Raw genomic sequence first — 18392 nt, 5'->3', positions numbered from 1 at the left:
CAACACGTAAAGTAAAGAAAATCACCAGAAGAGTTGACAGAGCACCAGGGAGAGAAAGTTCCAGCAACACTGAGATTGCTGGAGTTGGCTGGAATATGAGGTGTTAAAAATGCTAGTCTTTTGCCAAATCAACAAGTCAATGCCAGGAAATGCAGTCAAGTCAGTTGAGTACAGAAGCAATATGGTAGTTTTGATAAGGTAGTTAGGGCCCGCTGATATTGAAAGCCACATGCCCTTCAATGTACCATCAACTCCTTCTTAAGATGAAATTGGCTCTGAAGAAGTATTGCTCATGATTTTTTTTCTTCTGTTTCAAATTTCATCATTACATCTAAAAAACTTTGATGACCATTTATTTGGATAATTGCTCAGTTATTAGAATGGCAACAGATTTGCAATTAGTCTGTCATGCGATCACGTCCAAAAACATGTATCAAGCACAATCTGAGCCATACAAATAGGATGGTTAAAACCATAGACTGTATAAAATATGGTCGTAGTATCTGTGACGTCACCCATCTGTTTCTGAAGCACTGTTTTGAGGCCAAATTGTCGGCAGCAGCAATATTGCTGCTGTCAAGTGATTGTGACGTAAAGAGGTGGGCTTTGAGCATCCTAGCTAACAGCTACAGTGTTCCCGCCTATCAATCAAGTCAGCTGTGCCTCTCATTGGAAGACTTGGAATCTCAATATCTTCGAAATTGCAGCATTAGAAAAAAATTCACCCCAGTGAGAGCCGATCGAGACATGAGCTATCCAGACAACTCTCATCTTTTGTACCAGGCTGTAAACATGTTTATTTCTGCTGTAAAGATCAGCTTTTTTGAATTGGTGTGTATGTGGTTTCCTGTACTTCCGGAGCCAGCCTCAAGGGGACCCTCGATGAACTGCAGTTTTTAGCACTTCCCCAAATGACTCACATTTTTAGACTGGAGGTTGCCGCTTGGTTACAATTGTGTAAATAAAAAAGGGCTACAGCTGGTGATCATAACCTTTGGCCTGATTCATGTCTGGATCATTTTACAACATAAAATATCAGAATCTGAGAACATTTTTAATTATGCTGCCTTGGAGTTCACAAAGGCATATCTAAATTGACTAAGTGTGGCCAAAGGTCCAAATCTCATAGACATGTGATTTAAAGTGATATTAGTCAGAGGGAAGAGATGATGCCCTCTCATGACTGGAGATTAAATCAGTAAATATGACTGAACAAATTAGTTTTTTTTTTCAGTTCTTTCTTGTAAACAAATTGTCATAAGTCATATTTCAGACATGGTTTTGCACAACACACAGCAGAAAATCTCATTTGCTATGTCTGGAAAATACATCCTCCGAGAGTGTTCCCTGGAAAGAAGACATTAGAGACTGTGCCTTGTTACCTTGTCACATCTCATGAGGCCCAGGTAGCGCAGGGACTTGCTGCTCTGAGCGATCTGTGTGGCCCCCTGGTCTGTGATGTCCTTACACCAGCCGGCATCCACTGTCTCTATGGTGCTGCTGTACTGGCCTATGGCTATCAGAGCTGTGGACATGAGAAAAAGACAGAGGGAGGAGGAGGGAGAGAGAAACAAGAAAAGGTGTTAGTCTGACAACCTTTTCTCATGCAAATGTGGCAGCGACGTCCTCCCGGAGAGACGCGCTGAAATTTCGAGATGGAACCAGGGCGAGTCGCGTGGCCAGCTGTGACACATAATTCCAATGTTTACACAACACCTTGAAAATACACTCACATACACACCCAGTGTAACACACATGCACAAATCTCACACGAACACCCATGGTTGCTGCAGGATTCATCCATTAAAGGGTTGGCATGAGTCAGAGCACTGAAAGGCACTGACAGCGTGCCAGGGTAAAGTGTGACTCTATGCCAGTGTATGATTTAATTTTGCAAGGTTGTATGTGTGTTTCTGTGTGTGTGTTAACTGCTGCCAGTGAAGAAACATAGTGCCAGGGTAAAGAGTATCCACCGAAACAAATATCTGTCAGCGTCTGGGGGCTTTGTTTCACTCAAGAGCATGTGTGCACAGGTAGCTACACACACACATGGTTCACATCACTTGCGTGTCCTCTCATTGAAACTCTCGTCCTTTATCCTTTAAAATTGAACTGTGCACTTGACAAACAAGGCATGATTAAATCTTCTGCATCTCAAATAAAGACTGTTGCATTAACACACAAATACACACAGAGACACAACAATCATGCTCATCAATCTTTGCCCCCGTCAATCGTTGGGCAGTTGGAGGAGACCTGCGCTTCACTGGTCGATTGATAGTGCTGCTCGGCGATCGATTGGCCGGGCCTGGGCTTTGTTCTCCACTCTCTCACAACCATTGCTAATGAGAGTGGGAGGAGGGAAGGAGGAGCAAGGGGTGAGAGAAAGATGAAAGGAGGAAGGTAAAGACAGAGAAAGCCTTTGACAGCACCTTCAAATACTTACTTAGCCCTGATGTTGTTTTCTCATTTGCGGGAATCCATTTTATGCTGAAACTTATTTGTGTGAGTGTGAGTGTGAGTGTGTGTTTGTGTGTGTGTGTGTGTGTGTGTGTGTGTAGGTGTGTGTGTGTGTGTGTGTGTGTGTTTGTGTGTGTTCTTGTTGATTCTCTTCCTCTCTCCCCTTTCTTGTCTTTATCACCAGCACTTTTCCAATAACCTCCACATATTACAGTATTTAATAACATTAGACTCGCTGTCAGAAAGTGAATGTGTGTGTGTGTGTGTGTGTGTGTGTGTGTGTGTGTGTGTGTGTGTGTGTGTGTATGTGTACAAGTGTACATGTATACAAGTGTGTGTACAGTGTAGAAGGGGAGCAAGTTCCCACAGGAGACGGGAAATGAATAATCTCATGCTTTTTGAATCAAGTGCTTGTATTTAACCCTCTTTCCTTCCATCCAGCTGGAGCAATGCAATGTAGAGAGCCTTGTCTGCGTACACACGCTCACACATCCACACGCAGTAATCATGCGTACAGTATGTAACATATGTAATATATAGCTTTGGGCACTTGGATTGCTCCACATGTGGTTCCTTTTGTGCTCTGGATGCCATGCATAATGGCACATTACAGCTAAACAGGCAGTAACATGGCTTTGAAGCTGCAGAATGTTTCATGTAAAGCAGCACCATGGGGGAGAGGCTCCATCAGGCCAGATGGGCGAGCAGCACATAGAGAAGCCATGTTGGATTTTGATGAGTGCTGACCTAGCAAAGTACTCCAAAGATGGATGTTTTGTGTGTGTGTATGTGTGTGTGTGTGTGTGTGTGTGTGTGTGTGTGTGTGAGAGAGAGAGAGAGAGAGAGAGAGAGAGAGAGAGAGAGAGAGAGAGAGAGAGAGAGAGAGAGAGAGAGAGAGAGAGAGACTGTAACGGTCAAGTATAGGTATAGGGTAAATATAGAGGAATGGCTCCCCATCCTGCTCCCCCTGTCATGTCCAATCACATGATCCCAAATTCGATTACCTGGTCTGAGGCCTCTCCTCTGATGTTAGGACAAACATATTGCTGCCGTTAAACCCCCCCTTTGGAGAGGTTTGGGAGTTTTCTGAGAAGCAGCGAGATCAAATAATAGAAGAGTGCTTCATAGTTAACCGAACCGAACAACAGAACTCCCTCTATACTTCCCCTTCACCGGCTTTAAGTCCCTGTTTCTTCCCCTTCAACTTGACTTCTTTCAACCTGACAAAGTGAGAGGATAGAAGCAGACAGGCGCTTACCACAGGGGAATGTAGAACAGGTGCAAGTGAATACATTGTCCATGCATTTCCTGATTACTGCGCTGCACCCACCTAAGCACACAACGTATAATCTGAATCACAGACTTCATAAGGAGAACGTACAGAGCACAACACACAAACATTCACATCATTCAGGGAAACTCTACAGTTGGTCAGATAAATCCATTGTCAGAGTGAGAAGTGTTTGACTCTTCAGACTTGTTTAGAACTCTATCAACTTGTTCATCTGGTCGCCATTACAGCCTAATATCCCTGTGTGTGCTCTGCTTCTCTCTCTCCTCCTTTGATCCTCTATCAGGGGACTGTAAACTCCTGCTACTGCAGCTGGTAAATGGAAATCGTTGGCTACTACTGCAAAAGGAGAGAAACCCTTTTACCACAGTCGGACAGTTCTGTTCACTTTGTCAGAGAGAGCAATTGAAACCCAGTGGCTTTGTTTTATAAGATAGTGAAGTGAAGTGCAAACATGCCTAAAAATACTCGCAAGATTGTTTTAATCCAGTCCAATCAATTTTATTTATGTAGCACATTTTAAAAACAACAAGGTTACCAAAGTGCTGCACAACAAATACAAACAGTAGAAATAAATAATAGAAAAAATTTAAAATACAGTCAATTAACAGACAAACAGAGACCAACTCAAACTCTCATGCTGTATTAAAAGCCAAGGAGTAAAAATGAGTTTTAAGATGTGATTTAAAAGTATCCAGGGTGGGGGCCATTTTGACTTGGGTGGGTAGCTCATTCCATAGTTTAGGAGCTCCCACTGAAAAGCTCGGTCACCCCTCGCCTTTTGCCGGCTTTTTGGCCCTGATATGTTCATGCTTGCGGGTTCCTGTTAAAAGGCGAGCAGCCGCGTTTTGGACTAACTGTAAGCGAGAAAGAGAGAGGCCTGGTTTAAAAATGATTTAAAAATGACAGCTAAAATATAACCCATCTATTTCAATGGATCCCATGACAACAAATTAACATTAAACTGAGCATTTAAACACATGGTCAGGTTAAAGATGAGCCTATTTAGCTGTGTAATTAAAATTAAACTGAACATTTCCATGAAGACAAAGTTAGACAAAGCTAAAGGGAAGTCATTATATTAAGTTTGCATTTCCCTACTCATTCATGTCCTCCAAAATAAATGAGGCAAATTTCATGGCTTTTAAAATTGATGCTTTTATCACAACTGCATATGATTTAGTTACTTTGTAAGGGCAATTCAGAGATACTCTTACCAGGTCAGCTGCTGTTGCTTGAATTGCAGGATATCATCTCTCAAGACCAGCAAGAGACGTTTTTGCCACTGTGTCAACAGGCAGAAGTGGAATGTGCCACAGTCTTTTCTGTGGACTGATTTTACATGTGTGATCAGGTTGTCACTACTGTCACTTTTGATATTGAGATTTATTTACCATTGTTATTGGGTTTTGACCAACCAGAGTCAGGTCTTTAAAACGGGTCATAAAATTTCTTAAATGTGTCTAAAATATTTTAAAATATAGGGTTTTCAAAAACTTTTGACTGGCACTGGAACCATAGGAGCAGGAAATTGTCTTCCTGACCGATAATGATTTTCTGTCCGAGGAATAGATGAAGCGATATGCAAGAGAAGTTAAGGTGAAAAAGAGGTGCAAGAGTCAGAGGAGAAAAGAGGGGAAAATCCCATTCTGGCAGCAGGAGCTGTGACTGACTGGTGACTACACACTCACAGACGGTAATGAGGACACACTCTACTGCCCTGCCTGAAAATGGCTTTAGGATCTGGTTCAATGTGTGTGTGTGTGTGTGTGTGTGTGTGTGTGTGTGTGTGTGTGTGTGTGTGTGTGTGTGTGTGTGTGTGGGTGTGTGTGTGTGTGTGTGTGTGTGTGTGTGTGTGTGTGTGTGTGTGTATACACTTCCCCCTTTAGGATGAAGGGAAGCAGAGAGAGACAGAGATTGACCTTAAATCCTGGATATCATTCATTTTCAGTATGGCACATTTCCCCTGTCTTTCACTAAGTCTGTCACTTGGGGATACAAGTATGTCATAATATGAGAAACAGGTGGGGATCACATTGAGAAATAAATTGTTTCAGTTTATTTATCAAGCATCTCTTGGAATTCAGGCCGACAGATCTGCCTGTCAATCAATCCTCAAACAACAAATCTATCAGCAGATCAATATGTCGTGGAGTGTCATGGACCATTTTGTGCCTGTAGGAAGGGTATCTGTCTGCCTCAAAGCCAGATCTTGCAACCACTCATTGTAATTAGGCAAGACTTTAAGCCATGTACAGAAGGAGCAGAGGTTACAAATGTAGAGTAAAGGTTAAAAAACAGAATAAAACCCTAAATCTTTGGTGTTCCATTCACTCATTCATTATCTCCACACAAAGACTCAAAACCCATTACTCTCCCATATCAGGCTCTAGCTGTTATCAAACACCATAAATAGTGGATTTATCCAAACATAGGAGCAGTTCTGAGCTGAGGTAACCACACTCCAAACAGCGGGGTCGGGAGCTGGTCAATCCTGTGATGACCGCAACGTGAGAAGAAACCTTCCCTAATCAGCTTATTCTCCTATCTCTCTACCTGACCTCAGAGCTGCAGGGGTTAAGCATCTTTTACAGGCTTATTAGATATTCACTTATTACATTCTCCTAAATGATGGTGTGCCATTACTGCTATCTTATTTCTCTGAAGCCATCTCCAAGCCCGTCAGCTGTAACCCTATACACTATATTTTAGCCGCTGATGAAGATAGAAGGCTTGCGAAAGAAGGGATGGTATATAGGAAAGATTTACTTCGATGTGGTGTGTGCATGTGTGTGTGTACGGATGTTTGACTGTATAAATATGGCAAGCAGGGACAACTGGAAAAAAAAGCTTATTAAAGCTGATGTATTCCAGAGAGCACAACTGTCATGTCTAATGTGAAAGACATTCACTTGGTTCTTTGTGTTGTGTTTAAAACTTGGCCTCAGCTTTGCCCTCTCCACTGTGCTGCTGTAGGCCTGAAACCAAAATAAAACCCTCTTTTCATTTCTCATCCTTGTTAGTTTAGAAAGTTCCAAGAGATACAAAAGATATTTTATAAGCAGATATCAAAACCTTTTTTTTTTTCTCCCACTCGAGGCCAACACTCGAGCCAAAATCACATGCATTTCTGAGACAAAGAAGCCAATGCTTATTAAATCTGCTGTATTTTTAACCATTCCTACAAAGAATAGTTGCACAAATGCTGAAAGCGGACCAGAAATGGAAGACACACCTTTCATGCTATTATAAGTGCTGGATAACAGTACAAATCACACACTGATGAGATGATATACACAATTCTGCTAACTGGGTGGAACATTTTCCTGTCAATGCTTGATCTTCTTCTATGGATCCGTGCATGTAGGTATTGTCTTGCTTAAATGAGCAAGCCCCAATAAAGACGATGTCTACTTGTCAGCATATGTTGTTTCGAAACCTTTATATACCATAAAGCATTAATGGTGCCCTCACAAATGTGCAGGTTACCCATGCCATGAGCATTAATGCATCCTCATAACATCTTGGATGCTGGCTTTTAAAATTGTCTGCTGATAAGAAGCGGGTGATGGTCCTTCTCTTTAGCCCACAGCGTTCAGAATTTCCAAGCAGAATTTCACATTTTGATCACAGGACAGTTTTCCACTTCAACTCGGCCTTAATTGAGCTCAGGCCCAGGGGAGGTTGGAAGCGACTCTAAATTTGTTTTCTGTTTCCATGGTAGAGTTTTAACTCATGTTTGTCGATTAAGCGATAGACTGTGTTCACACACAATGATCTTTGTAAGTGCTTCTGAGGCCATGCAGTGACTTCCACTACAGAGTCATGTCTGTTTATCAATACACTGGCCACGGTAACATGATGTTTTTTAATTCGGAATGAATTATTCAGAATTAAATAATTCGGAATTGAAGTTTTCTCCTTCGCGTTTACATGGAAATAGTAATTCCAACGTGAGGTTTACATGGAAAACACATTTAATCGTCTTCATTCAATTCCGCTTAAGGTCTGGGGGTTGGGAAGGGTTCTGATTGGACAGGGGCGGGCGTGACGTATTTACGTTTACCGGAAGAAAACAGAATCCAGTTCCTGATTTACGGTTACAGCATGGAAGACCACACAATAAGTTCAAATTTTGGTTTTATTTTGACTATAGTTTTTAAAAAGCAGCTCGACACAAACATACTGCTTCACTTCCGTCAGCTGAGGAGGAGGAGAGAGATAGAGGACCGGAGAAGGGAGGCGGAAGACCGTACATTGGCGAATCAAAGCCAACAGTTAGCGAAACGGCTGCTCTACCTCATCCCACTGCAACATCCCGCTCGTAAGTCCAGACAGCAGTGGATGAAAGTGCGAAGAAGGACTGGTGGAACCGAATCGTCCGGACAGAGTTCACGGATGTTGAGTGGAAGGAGAAATTTTTGGATGGCCCGCGCGTCGTTTCTGAAGCTGTGTGGCCTGGTGCAGGGCTTCATGTCCCCAGATGTGCCAGCCAGCGCGGAATATGTGCGTCATCGCGACAGGACAAGGGAGCGAGCATGCGCAGAACGACCGGAATTAATTTAAAGCGGAATGAACGTATACATGATAGAGGAATTATTCAATTCGGATTTAAAATCAGAATAAACCAGCCACTTCATTCGGATTTAAGTTTAATTCGGAATGGTCATTTTCATTCGGAATTAGGTCTTTACAAGGTCATTTTTAATCTTTTTAAAGAGGATTTAATTTTAATTCGGAATTAAAAGTCTCATGTAAACATAGGCAGTGTCATCTGAGAGCCTGAAGGTTGGTTTTGTTGGTTTTCAGCCTTGTACTTTGTGTATGAAGGTTTCTACTGTATGTGATCAATTTTTGGAAATATTAACGATGATTATCGACTTATCAATAGAAAATATAAATATATAATTCTTATGTGAAAAACAATGCCAAATGTGTTTTTTCCACCAAAATGATATTTTCTACAGCAACAAAATGCATATAACTGACGGTATTGAAACATGTTTAACGCTGATTATCAACAATCAGGTTCATAAAAATATTCTTCATGGACATAGTCTTATAATGTGAAGGCTCATAGTACTAACAGAAACGTACTTCAGACTCACAGTGTCCAGTTTTCTTCCTAGTCTTATTTCTTATTGGGAAAAATAAACATGTGTATTCGGTCAAGTGTCAGCCGGTAGCGCAACTGGGTCATAATCAGTCTAACTGCAGAAAAGCCCAGACGGCTCTGATGTTGCTGGTCTGCAAACATAGCGTACTAGCAATTCCCACCAGCCTGTTGGCTTTGCATCTAAAGGTGGGCAAATGTCCTGTTTAAAGTTGTGAACCTTCATGTCGTTGTTGGCAGCAGTTGCGTATTGATCCTCTTTAAAAAGTGGAGACCTGTCACTCAGCCTCAGCCGCCAGCTGAGCGTCTCCGCTGTGAGCAACACCTTTAACAGCTGATTCACATCGAAACATACTTTAAATTTAAAACACCTCCTGATAGATTAATGTAATATGACATTTGTGTGGATCCCTAGTATGTACTGTAGATAACAGGATCTCTAAATTTGTTCTTTAGGAAGTCTCAGCATCTCTGGGATGCTCCTTTTTTCTTCTCCTACCGAATCATGTAACTAATCTGTTGCAGGGTTAACTTTTCCAGTCTTTGATTGCCTCTGTTCCTTCTTTTCTGAATTGGCTGCTGGCATTAAATTCAAATTTCTCCGATTTAACATTTGATATGCTGTATTCATGCTATTTTCAATCAAATATAGGGTTTCAGTGTTCTGCAAATCATCATATCCTGATTCTATCTAAGTTTCATATGGGGTATTATTTTTTTGCAAACAGGGTTGTCCATTTGTGTCCTGCTTTAGCTCTAATGAACGACAACGATGTGGTTACTGGTTATCAAAGTAAGCAAAAAATTGGCAAAGGTTCTCACCGGAGTGTTTACATGGACATACATACACACGGAGCACACATACATCCTGTAAGAGTGTAAGAACTATGTAATGTGACCTGAATGAGCAGCATGTGGATGTCACTTATCTCCTTTGATGCCTGTCTGACCCCGTCGAGCGCTGGCCTCGCAGTTTGATTGATTAACACACTGCTCATCTTCAAAGTGCTCAGACCAACTGACCGGGGTCACACAGAGTGCCACAACTAATGCAGTAAACAACATACCAAATAAAGCACTTACAAACACAAGAGGTAGGGGGGCAGAAAAGCTCTGTTGCTTTGGTGTGTGGTGAGCGGGGAATTGACAAATTAAAAGCTGTGAGAACCAGAGGAGACTGGGGAAGGCATGCAGACAATCCTTTATTTAGAGTGGGAAAAATCCCTGCTGAGATTTAGCATGGGCCAAAAGCTGAGAAGTGTCTACCAAGCTAGATAAGATATGTAAATAAATAAGGAAGATAGAGGAGGGAAAATAAAATGAGAGGCAGAAGGTTGGACAAGGTGATGTTCTTTGCCCTGACATTTTGGGCACACGCAATCAAAGACCAGGGGAACTGAAATGAGCCAGACTCCACAGAGAGACACAGGAAAGAGGAGGAACAGATTGAGTGCGACACAAGAAGGAGGGAGAGCACTTTATGGTGGGACATGCTCGATCTGGGAAATTAATTAGCCAGAGGGCAGGGAGAAGGCAGTCTCTGTATGTGTGTGTGTGTTTGCACTGAGGGCATGGGCATTTTCCCAATCAGCCTCTGATCTGATGTAAACCAGCTGACACATACCATTTGGAGGCAGCGTGCGCTTGTATGGTTTTATGTGCTTTTGGTTGTGTGCGTGTGGGAGTGAGAGAGAGAGAATGGGCGAGAGAGAAAGAGAGAGAAAGAGAGAGAGAGAGAGAGAGAGAGAGAGAGAGAGAAACTGAGGCAATCAGCAGACCCTGAATGTTCAAGTGGTGAGGTAGAGACAGTAAGACCAAAAAGGTAACTATGATGTTTTATGGAGGTCTGCAGTTGAAAATAATACACTTAAACACACACGCATACATTCACACACACACTCTTAGAGGAAGGAAACAAACACACACACACACACACACACACACACACACACACACACAAACACAGACTGTTTCAGCAGTTGATGTGCGATAACCTTGTGGAGAGGATGTGAAGTTTGGAAAAGGAAGATTGCAAAGGTGAGTGAGTGACAGCGAGAGAGAGAGAGGTAGAGAGAGAGTGAGAGGGTATGATAGAGAGGGAAGAGTGATGGGCGAGGACAGATAGACTGAGTGAAGGGGTGATAAGGAGAGATGGAGCTATCACAGGGGTGACCTACAACAGGCTTTCCTTCACCGCTGAGAACAAGCACTCGTCAACCATTCACACACACTCCAGCAGGTCAACGGAACACTTAACAGGTCGACAAGATTCATCAGGACTCAATTAGGATGAACGCACAAAGGGTACAAGATGAGAGCAGGGCATTTTGATCAATTAAAAGAGAGTTTTATAAAAGTTCAAGCCAATTTAGTACTTTTTTTTCAGTCTTTCATGAATAAAAAATAACACCTCTTTACATGGTAACATCTGGACATTTCACACAACTAAACTCGCCCATTCAATGACCATAAAAGGAACAGACTGAGGCCCAAAGCTTAATCCTGCCTATCCTACTCAATCCATGATATAATCCGGAACATCTGCTGTACAGAGAAGAACATAAAGAAAGGAGATTTACTCTAAATTATATTCCTTAATTCTAAGAAGTTTTATGCTGTAATAATTTAGAAGTTTACATTTTAAAGCTTCAAAACCACAACAAAGAACTACACAACATCAACTTATCACTAAAGGTTGATTTATTCTTCTGCGTTTACCCTACGCAGCAGGGGCTGACGCGGACAAGAGCACCACATACTTGTGCGTCGATGCGTCTGTGACGCACAGCACTTCTCAGACGAAATGCTTGAGGGCAGTGTGGTAGCCTGTCGACTACTTTCCGTCAGATTCAGAGCGTGTTATGTTAATCTACAGCTGATACGTGTTGCTATTTATCATACAGACATGATTACAAGGAAGAATAGAGAGGAGGAGATGAAATGTACGGCTGATGTACGGCCCATGAGCTGGGATCCCGGAAGTGATATAAATGCCGGAAATACAATGCCGCAGAGCGGACCAATCACAGGGCTTGCGGTCTGCGTCGATTCTTCAGGTAGTTACACATTTTGGAGGCGGTGCACGTCAGCTAAGTGTGTAGGCCTCTACATAGGGACGGGAGTTCCATGGACCTCCGGCGTTGATTCAACACAGAAGTATCAATCAGCCTTAAGGGTGTTCACAGTTTGACTCTCAAAAATGAAACGCATCTGTATTTTACATCAGTTCTTACATATTCCAAACATACATGATCCTCTTAAATTATAATGTCCTTCTCTTAATTTTAAGAAATGTAGAAAATGTAGAATTTTTAAAATGTCAGCCTTGGATTTTACTCACAAAAAAGTGTTCCCTGTGAGAAAACTGTCAGAAATAGCCATGTTGACAGCTACACAGCTTAGATACTGTGGAGGATTTGGGACTCTAATAGTTTCCCCAGAAAGTATTTTGTGGTGATGTCTCAGGAAGTTGATTACTTTTCTACTAGTATACCAACTCAAAATGATCACTCTGGTCAAGACAGAGTCAAGAGATGGGTGTATTTTAAGGGCTTTTTCACCTTTTCATTAGATGGGACAGCTGAAGAGAGACAGGAAATGTGGGGAGTGGAGGTTGGGGGATGACATGCAGCAAATGGTTGTGGCCAGGAGTGGAACCAACAACTGCTGCAACAGGGACTGGAGCCTCTGCGTGAGGGGTGTGTGCTTTAACCACCAGGCCAAAGCGGCGCCCTTACTTTCAGAAAGAACTCCAGAGTCTTGTCACAACTGAGATATTTCAACCTTACTGTCAAAAGCAGGGTTTTGGGATTCTCAATGATACTGTTCAATCACTCCTACTCATGTTACAAGTATATTCAAGCACAGTCTGAACTGTAATGTGGATTAATGCTGTTTTGTTAAACACTAATATGGTTTAAAAAGCTTTGACTGAACGACATAATATCTCCTTTCTTCTTACAATGAGGTGGAATTTGGTTGACTTAAGGGTGAAATTACATGAGGGCAGAACTGCAAATTTAGATTTTTATGTTATTAACATGGTAGCTCTAGCGTATGGGTTTACAAATCTAGAAATTCTGATAATAGGGTGTGTTAAATGATTATAGTAACATGCTTACAGGACAACATCACAGAGAGAAAGTATACTAACACACACACACACACACACACACACACACACACACACACACACACACACACACACACACACACACACACACACACACACACACGCTGAGGTTTCCATTGCCATCAGCAGTAAAAGAAGGATATTAAGCTCTATTTCAAACCAACAGCACCTTTGCTCCTGTGCACCTCTCCTCTGAGGATATTAATCCTCCCCACCTTCTCTCTCTCTCTCTCTCTCTCGGTCTTTCTCTCAGTCACTCTCACTTAGCCCCTCTCCTCCTCTCTTTCTCTCTCTCGCTCTCTTTTTGGATTGTGTACAACAGGAAAACTGCTCTCCAATTCTGACATCACAGACGGAGGGGCACAAAGCTTAACAACTTCAATTTGAAATGAGAAGGTGAGAGACGAGCGGAGAGGAAGTGAAGAGGATGAAGATGAAGACAGACAGCATCCTAGTTGCCTTACTCCTTGTTGAATGCGTCTGGCTGGAATTAACGGAGCATAGCAATAGTTATGGCTTTGGTTATGGATTACGGCTAATCCTTCAGCATAGGGAGCAGGACTTAAAGGTAATTACATGCTACTATTGGATCCAGAACTCAGAAATGGGCCTCTCTCTTACATCACGCTTATTAAGATCCAGAAAAAAATGGCTGCAGTTAAACACTGCTTAGACAGAGCACACATTAACAGACCGTGGCTTTGTGTGCCAATCTTAATCTGCATTTAAACCTGTCTGGAGGTTAAATTGTTGCAGAGATTTAAGGGGGAAAAAAGGCTTACAGTTTAAGAAAAGCGCAACCTCAGTCCTTGACCATACAGTTATTCAGTCATTTTCTTCTGTTTAACAATTTCCTTTAAATAAGTTGTAATTTGAATCTCTTGCTAACACATTATTTATCCTGTCCTCCTCAAAATTCCCCTCTGACTCAGTCCAATCCACTCTGTCAGCATTCACAGTGCCACTCAGTCTGCTCTTATGCCTTATCTCCAGCCTTTAATAGTCCACTCTGTCCGCTTTTAACCCAGCGGGAATCATTAACCAGACACACACTTCCTCTGCCCTCTAACAAAAACCTCCAAACCCTTATAATCACAAGACAGTGTGTGTCTGTGTGTGGTTCTGTCTGTGTGTGAATTAGGGGTCCACTTAACCCCTAAAACAACCCTAAAACAAATGACCCAACACCAATTAGTTGTACAACCATTAGGTTAGCAGACCGTAGGCAGACCCACCTAAAGGAAAGGCATGAGCTTTGCTGTTCCCTTTCCTGAACCTTAACATGAGCAGGAATAACAGAAAATGTAACCTTGAGGCTGAGTTTAAAACTGGCCAGCACTGGGAACATTCTAAGTGTTGTCATGGAAGTGTCAAAGGAAATAGCAACAATAGACCAAATGTGCAACTTAGCATGAGTCATGTATTTCCTTCATTCCAGAAACTACATTAGAGTTTTTGGGCCTTATTTTCCAAAAGTTTACTTTCATTTCTGCAACCTGAGGCAGAAGTTACATTCCCCTTAAGGGGGTCTTCCCCTTAACGGAATGGAAGACCCCCTAAAACTCAATCAAAGGTGAAATTTCCAAACTCTAGGGGTGAAAAATTGATCAGAAGATTACCAAACATTAATATGACAGGGTGCAATATAGAAACTTCAAATGTATATGAACATTTGGAAGTATTGACTGAAGGCTGTCTGGTTGTTTTACACTGAACAAGCTCTGCAGAGTTTGGAAAGCAAGAAACTAAAGGTTGCATTTGTAGTATTGAAGAACAAGTGGCAAAAAAAACCCTATTATCTTCACTGGATAGTGACATTTTCTTCTCTCATTGTTCTCTCTGTCTCACTTCACTCTCTTTTACACAAACTCCTAATGGCTTTTGAGTCTGTAACAGCACTCAGTCAGGTCTCACCAAAAGCTCTTTAGCAAAGTTTAAAGCTGCTGTGATGTTTTCTGATCAATACCTGGCCATAACTCAAATCACACGTCAAGTGCCATTACTGTATACACAGCACACTATCAACCAAAGTGCACTCCTGCACAAACACACACACTTGTGTACATTTTCATGAGCTTAGACAGTATTTTTGATCAATACCTGGCTATAGATCAAACACCTTTTTCAGTTTATGGCTAACCTTTCCCAAGGCTCATTTCAGACGCAAGCTGAATAACTCATGTCTAACTTCAGACCGCTGCTTTGACTGCTTCTATGAAATTGATAAGTGCTCTTAAATGCAAAATGACAGTTTAAGAACCTTGTTTTTGTGCTACGCTGTAGTCAGAACGTCTCATAAAAGCACAAAGCACTTCTCTCCAGGAGGTAACTTCACAGTCAGAGCCAGAGAGAGAAATGAACAACAGAACAAATGTGCAGATAAAGATGTGAAACTGCAGGGAGTTCTACTTTAAAGGATAATCTGTCCAACTGTAACAAGGGACACCGTGCTCTGGGAAGCTTTTGTTCTCCCTCATTTTTATCAATTATATAAGGTATTAAGTCAGTAAAGTTTTTGCAAATGTTCTTTTACCTGAATCTTATCTACTGTAAACATTTCAGAATGTTCGAGTACCACTCTGATAAGAGCAGCAAGGATATTTTAACTGAGTTGCAATTAAAATCAGAGCAGAATCTTGTTGAAGAAAACTTAAGAATCACTTTGTGATGAAAAATAACTTTGGAAAGTCTCCTATCTCAAAGTCTGCCTCAGAGAACAAAGAAGAACCTGCTTTTGTGACCTCCATTGCTGGGACATTGTACAGGGGCAGATCCGGAGGGGTGGCTCAGGGACCCTTTGAAATACCTTACTGACCCAAATATGAGACAGGGTTTTCTGTCCTCGAAATACTTCTTAAAAAAGTGGCATGATCTTATATTTGAGGTTTAGAAATTAAACGCCACTGTTTGTTACAACAGACAGCGCGACTCATCTGTAAAACGAGTGTACCCCTCATATTGGAGGCCAATTATGACTCAGCACTAAGGTGCCAGGGGGAGGGATGAAAGTTCGAGGGACATGGTGAACAAAGCTGCACAAAAGCAGGACAAGTTAACCAAAAACTGAGGAGGAGTTATGATGCCTTTCTTAAGAATACAGTTATGAATGCAGCAGAGATATTAAACAACTGTCAAACAGTGAATATGATGTCACATGGGTTCAGAGGATAGTGAGCCTGAAAATTCACAGTGAGCTGATCTATGTATTTGTTTTATCATTATTGCCAGTAACATATGTGGTCTTTTTTTAAGAATGAGTCTGGGAAAGGGGGAGGGGTCGTCTTGTAATTAGAGTCCCCCAATATAATGGAATGAAAGGCCACAAGCAGTGCCACTGAAAAGTCCTCAACTATGATTGGTTAGCCTTGTCAGGGGTGGGATTTGTGTTGAGAATAACTATTTGAGGTGAGTTGCAACCATAGACTGTATAAAATATGGACGTAGTATCCGGGACGTCACCCATCTGTTCCTGAGAGCTGTTTTGAAGCAAATCGATGGCAGCAGCCATATTGGAAATGCGGAACTCAACCAGGCAGAGTGTGACGTAGTGTGAGCCTCCTAGCCAACAGCTATGTGTTCCCGACCGGGAGTCACGTCAGTCATGTCCTTATTTGGGCAAAACTGGTAATCTTAATATCTTCTGAACCGTCACATTAGAAAGAAAATCACCCCCCGTACAGTGTGTGCCATTAGAGAGATTAACTTCATAGGGCCAAGCCGTTTTTTGAACCAGGCTGTAAACATGTTTATTAATGCTGCAAAGATCGTCTTTTTTCCATTAATTTCTATGTGGTTTCCGGTGTTTCTGCAGCCAGCCTCAAGCGGATTTTCGATGTATTGCAGTTTATAGCACTTCCGCATTGGCTTCATCGTTTGAGACCGGAGGTTGCCGCTTGGTTGCAACAGGTGGCAAGCAGATGTTTTGTATTTCAATGTAAATAATTTCCTTACTTAAATACTTTTAATTATGACTTTGGACATGTTTCTTCTTTTTTTTAGCATTTAAATATTCAAGCTAAGATGATTTAAATGTTTCCTCTCTGTTGTTTTAATTTTCTGAAGTTAAAAAACACACTTTGATGTAAGTACTGAAAGTTAATATGATTAGGGGTGATAGAAAGGTTGAACAAATGCTTTTTGTGTAAGTCAGTGCCATCTGTGTGAAAAAGTCTGGATACAGATCCAGGTTGTTGAGTCTCATTTTGTTATTCGGGGGAAAAAAAGAAAAAATGACTCTGCCACACAAACTGCTTCACTATCAGGCGTGTCATCTACCCTTAACTTCTGACCTGACTATGCCCTGCACGCAAGTCTCCACTTTCTAACACTGTACTTGCGTGTGCCTTTTTTCCACCCTTTTTCTTTTATATATTATTTTCTCATTTCCTTTCCTAATTATCTTTTCTTCCTTTCATCACATCTCTGACTTCCCTCTCCCCCCTCTGTGTCTTTCCTCCTCTTCCTGTCTCACCCCTCTTTTCTCACGTCTGACCCTTTTTCCTTTGAAATGTTTGCTTTAAACTCATCCTCTCTCCCTCCCCCCTCTCTGTCTTCTCCTCCTCCTCCTGATCCTCTCTAAAGGATGTTCCTGTGTTCAGGGTCACTGTCGCCCCCTCAGTAGCTCTATTGACCTTTGACCTCTTTACGACTGGGGTCAGCGCCTGTCGCCATGGTGTTTAACATCCCCGTGGGGGGCCATCCATGTACATTTGTAAAGTGTGCAATTCAGACATGTGTGTTCACATTACTTATAATGTCAGAGGCATGCAGAACTGACCCTTTACATCTACTTTAATCTTCGGCTCAGGTTAAAAGACAAAAAGACAATAGTCACAGGATCCTGCAAACCTCCCCCCCCCCCCCCCCCCCCCCCCCCCCGTTTGTGTCGACATCTTTTTACTCAAATCAAACATCCCTCCATTTGTGTCTTTTTAAACCCCTGCCGCCTCTCCTCCCCTTCCCTTCGTCTCCCTGTGGTGTTCACAGGTCTCTTTTTCTTTGGATGTTTCGCGTCTCTGTGACTTTCATCTGCAGGCTATAGAGTTACACAACCACAACACAAAGACATCCCACAATGACAATTACCCTGCGTAACCATGGCTGTAACCTGTGCCTGGGAACCAGAGAAGAACTTTTATGAAACTGCTCTCTCTGCTGAAGTAAAGGGCTCGATGTAAAAGTAAACAGGAAAAATTACGGGTTTGGCAGTTTTTCTCTGAGTTAACAGCCTCAATTTGAAATCAAGTGAACATGAAGTGATTTTCTCTTTTGCCTTGGGTAATGGTCGGACACTTTTCCACTTTCCATATACATGCACACAAGGATTCCAGTAAGGAATCCACCAAAGTTGTGCAGATCTGTCAATATGAGTCCCCTTTTTACACATAAAGCCTAAT

General features: G+C 42.0%; 1 protein-coding gene across 1 annotated transcript in view; it reads right to left on the bottom strand.

Annotated features, from left to right (window-relative positions):
- Nucleotides 1-18392, bottom strand: part of fbxl17 (F-box and leucine-rich repeat protein 17) — a 300805-nt gene that overhangs the window by 23200 nt on the left and 259213 nt on the right. Inside the window, exon 10 of the mRNA XM_034692622.1 lies at nt 1383-1525. Within this exon, the coding sequence (XP_034548513.1) occupies nt 1383-1525 (143 nt within the window). The remainder of the gene's footprint in view (nt 1-1382; nt 1526-18392) is intronic.

Source organism: Notolabrus celidotus, chromosome 9 (genome assembly GCF_009762535.1).
Source record: "Notolabrus celidotus isolate fNotCel1 chromosome 9, fNotCel1.pri, whole genome shotgun sequence".
Taxonomy (NCBI): domain Eukaryota; kingdom Metazoa; phylum Chordata; class Actinopteri; order Labriformes; family Labridae; genus Notolabrus; species Notolabrus celidotus.
Note: the sequence above shows the minus strand (reverse complement) of the source record. Positions and strands in the feature narration are given on the sequence as shown.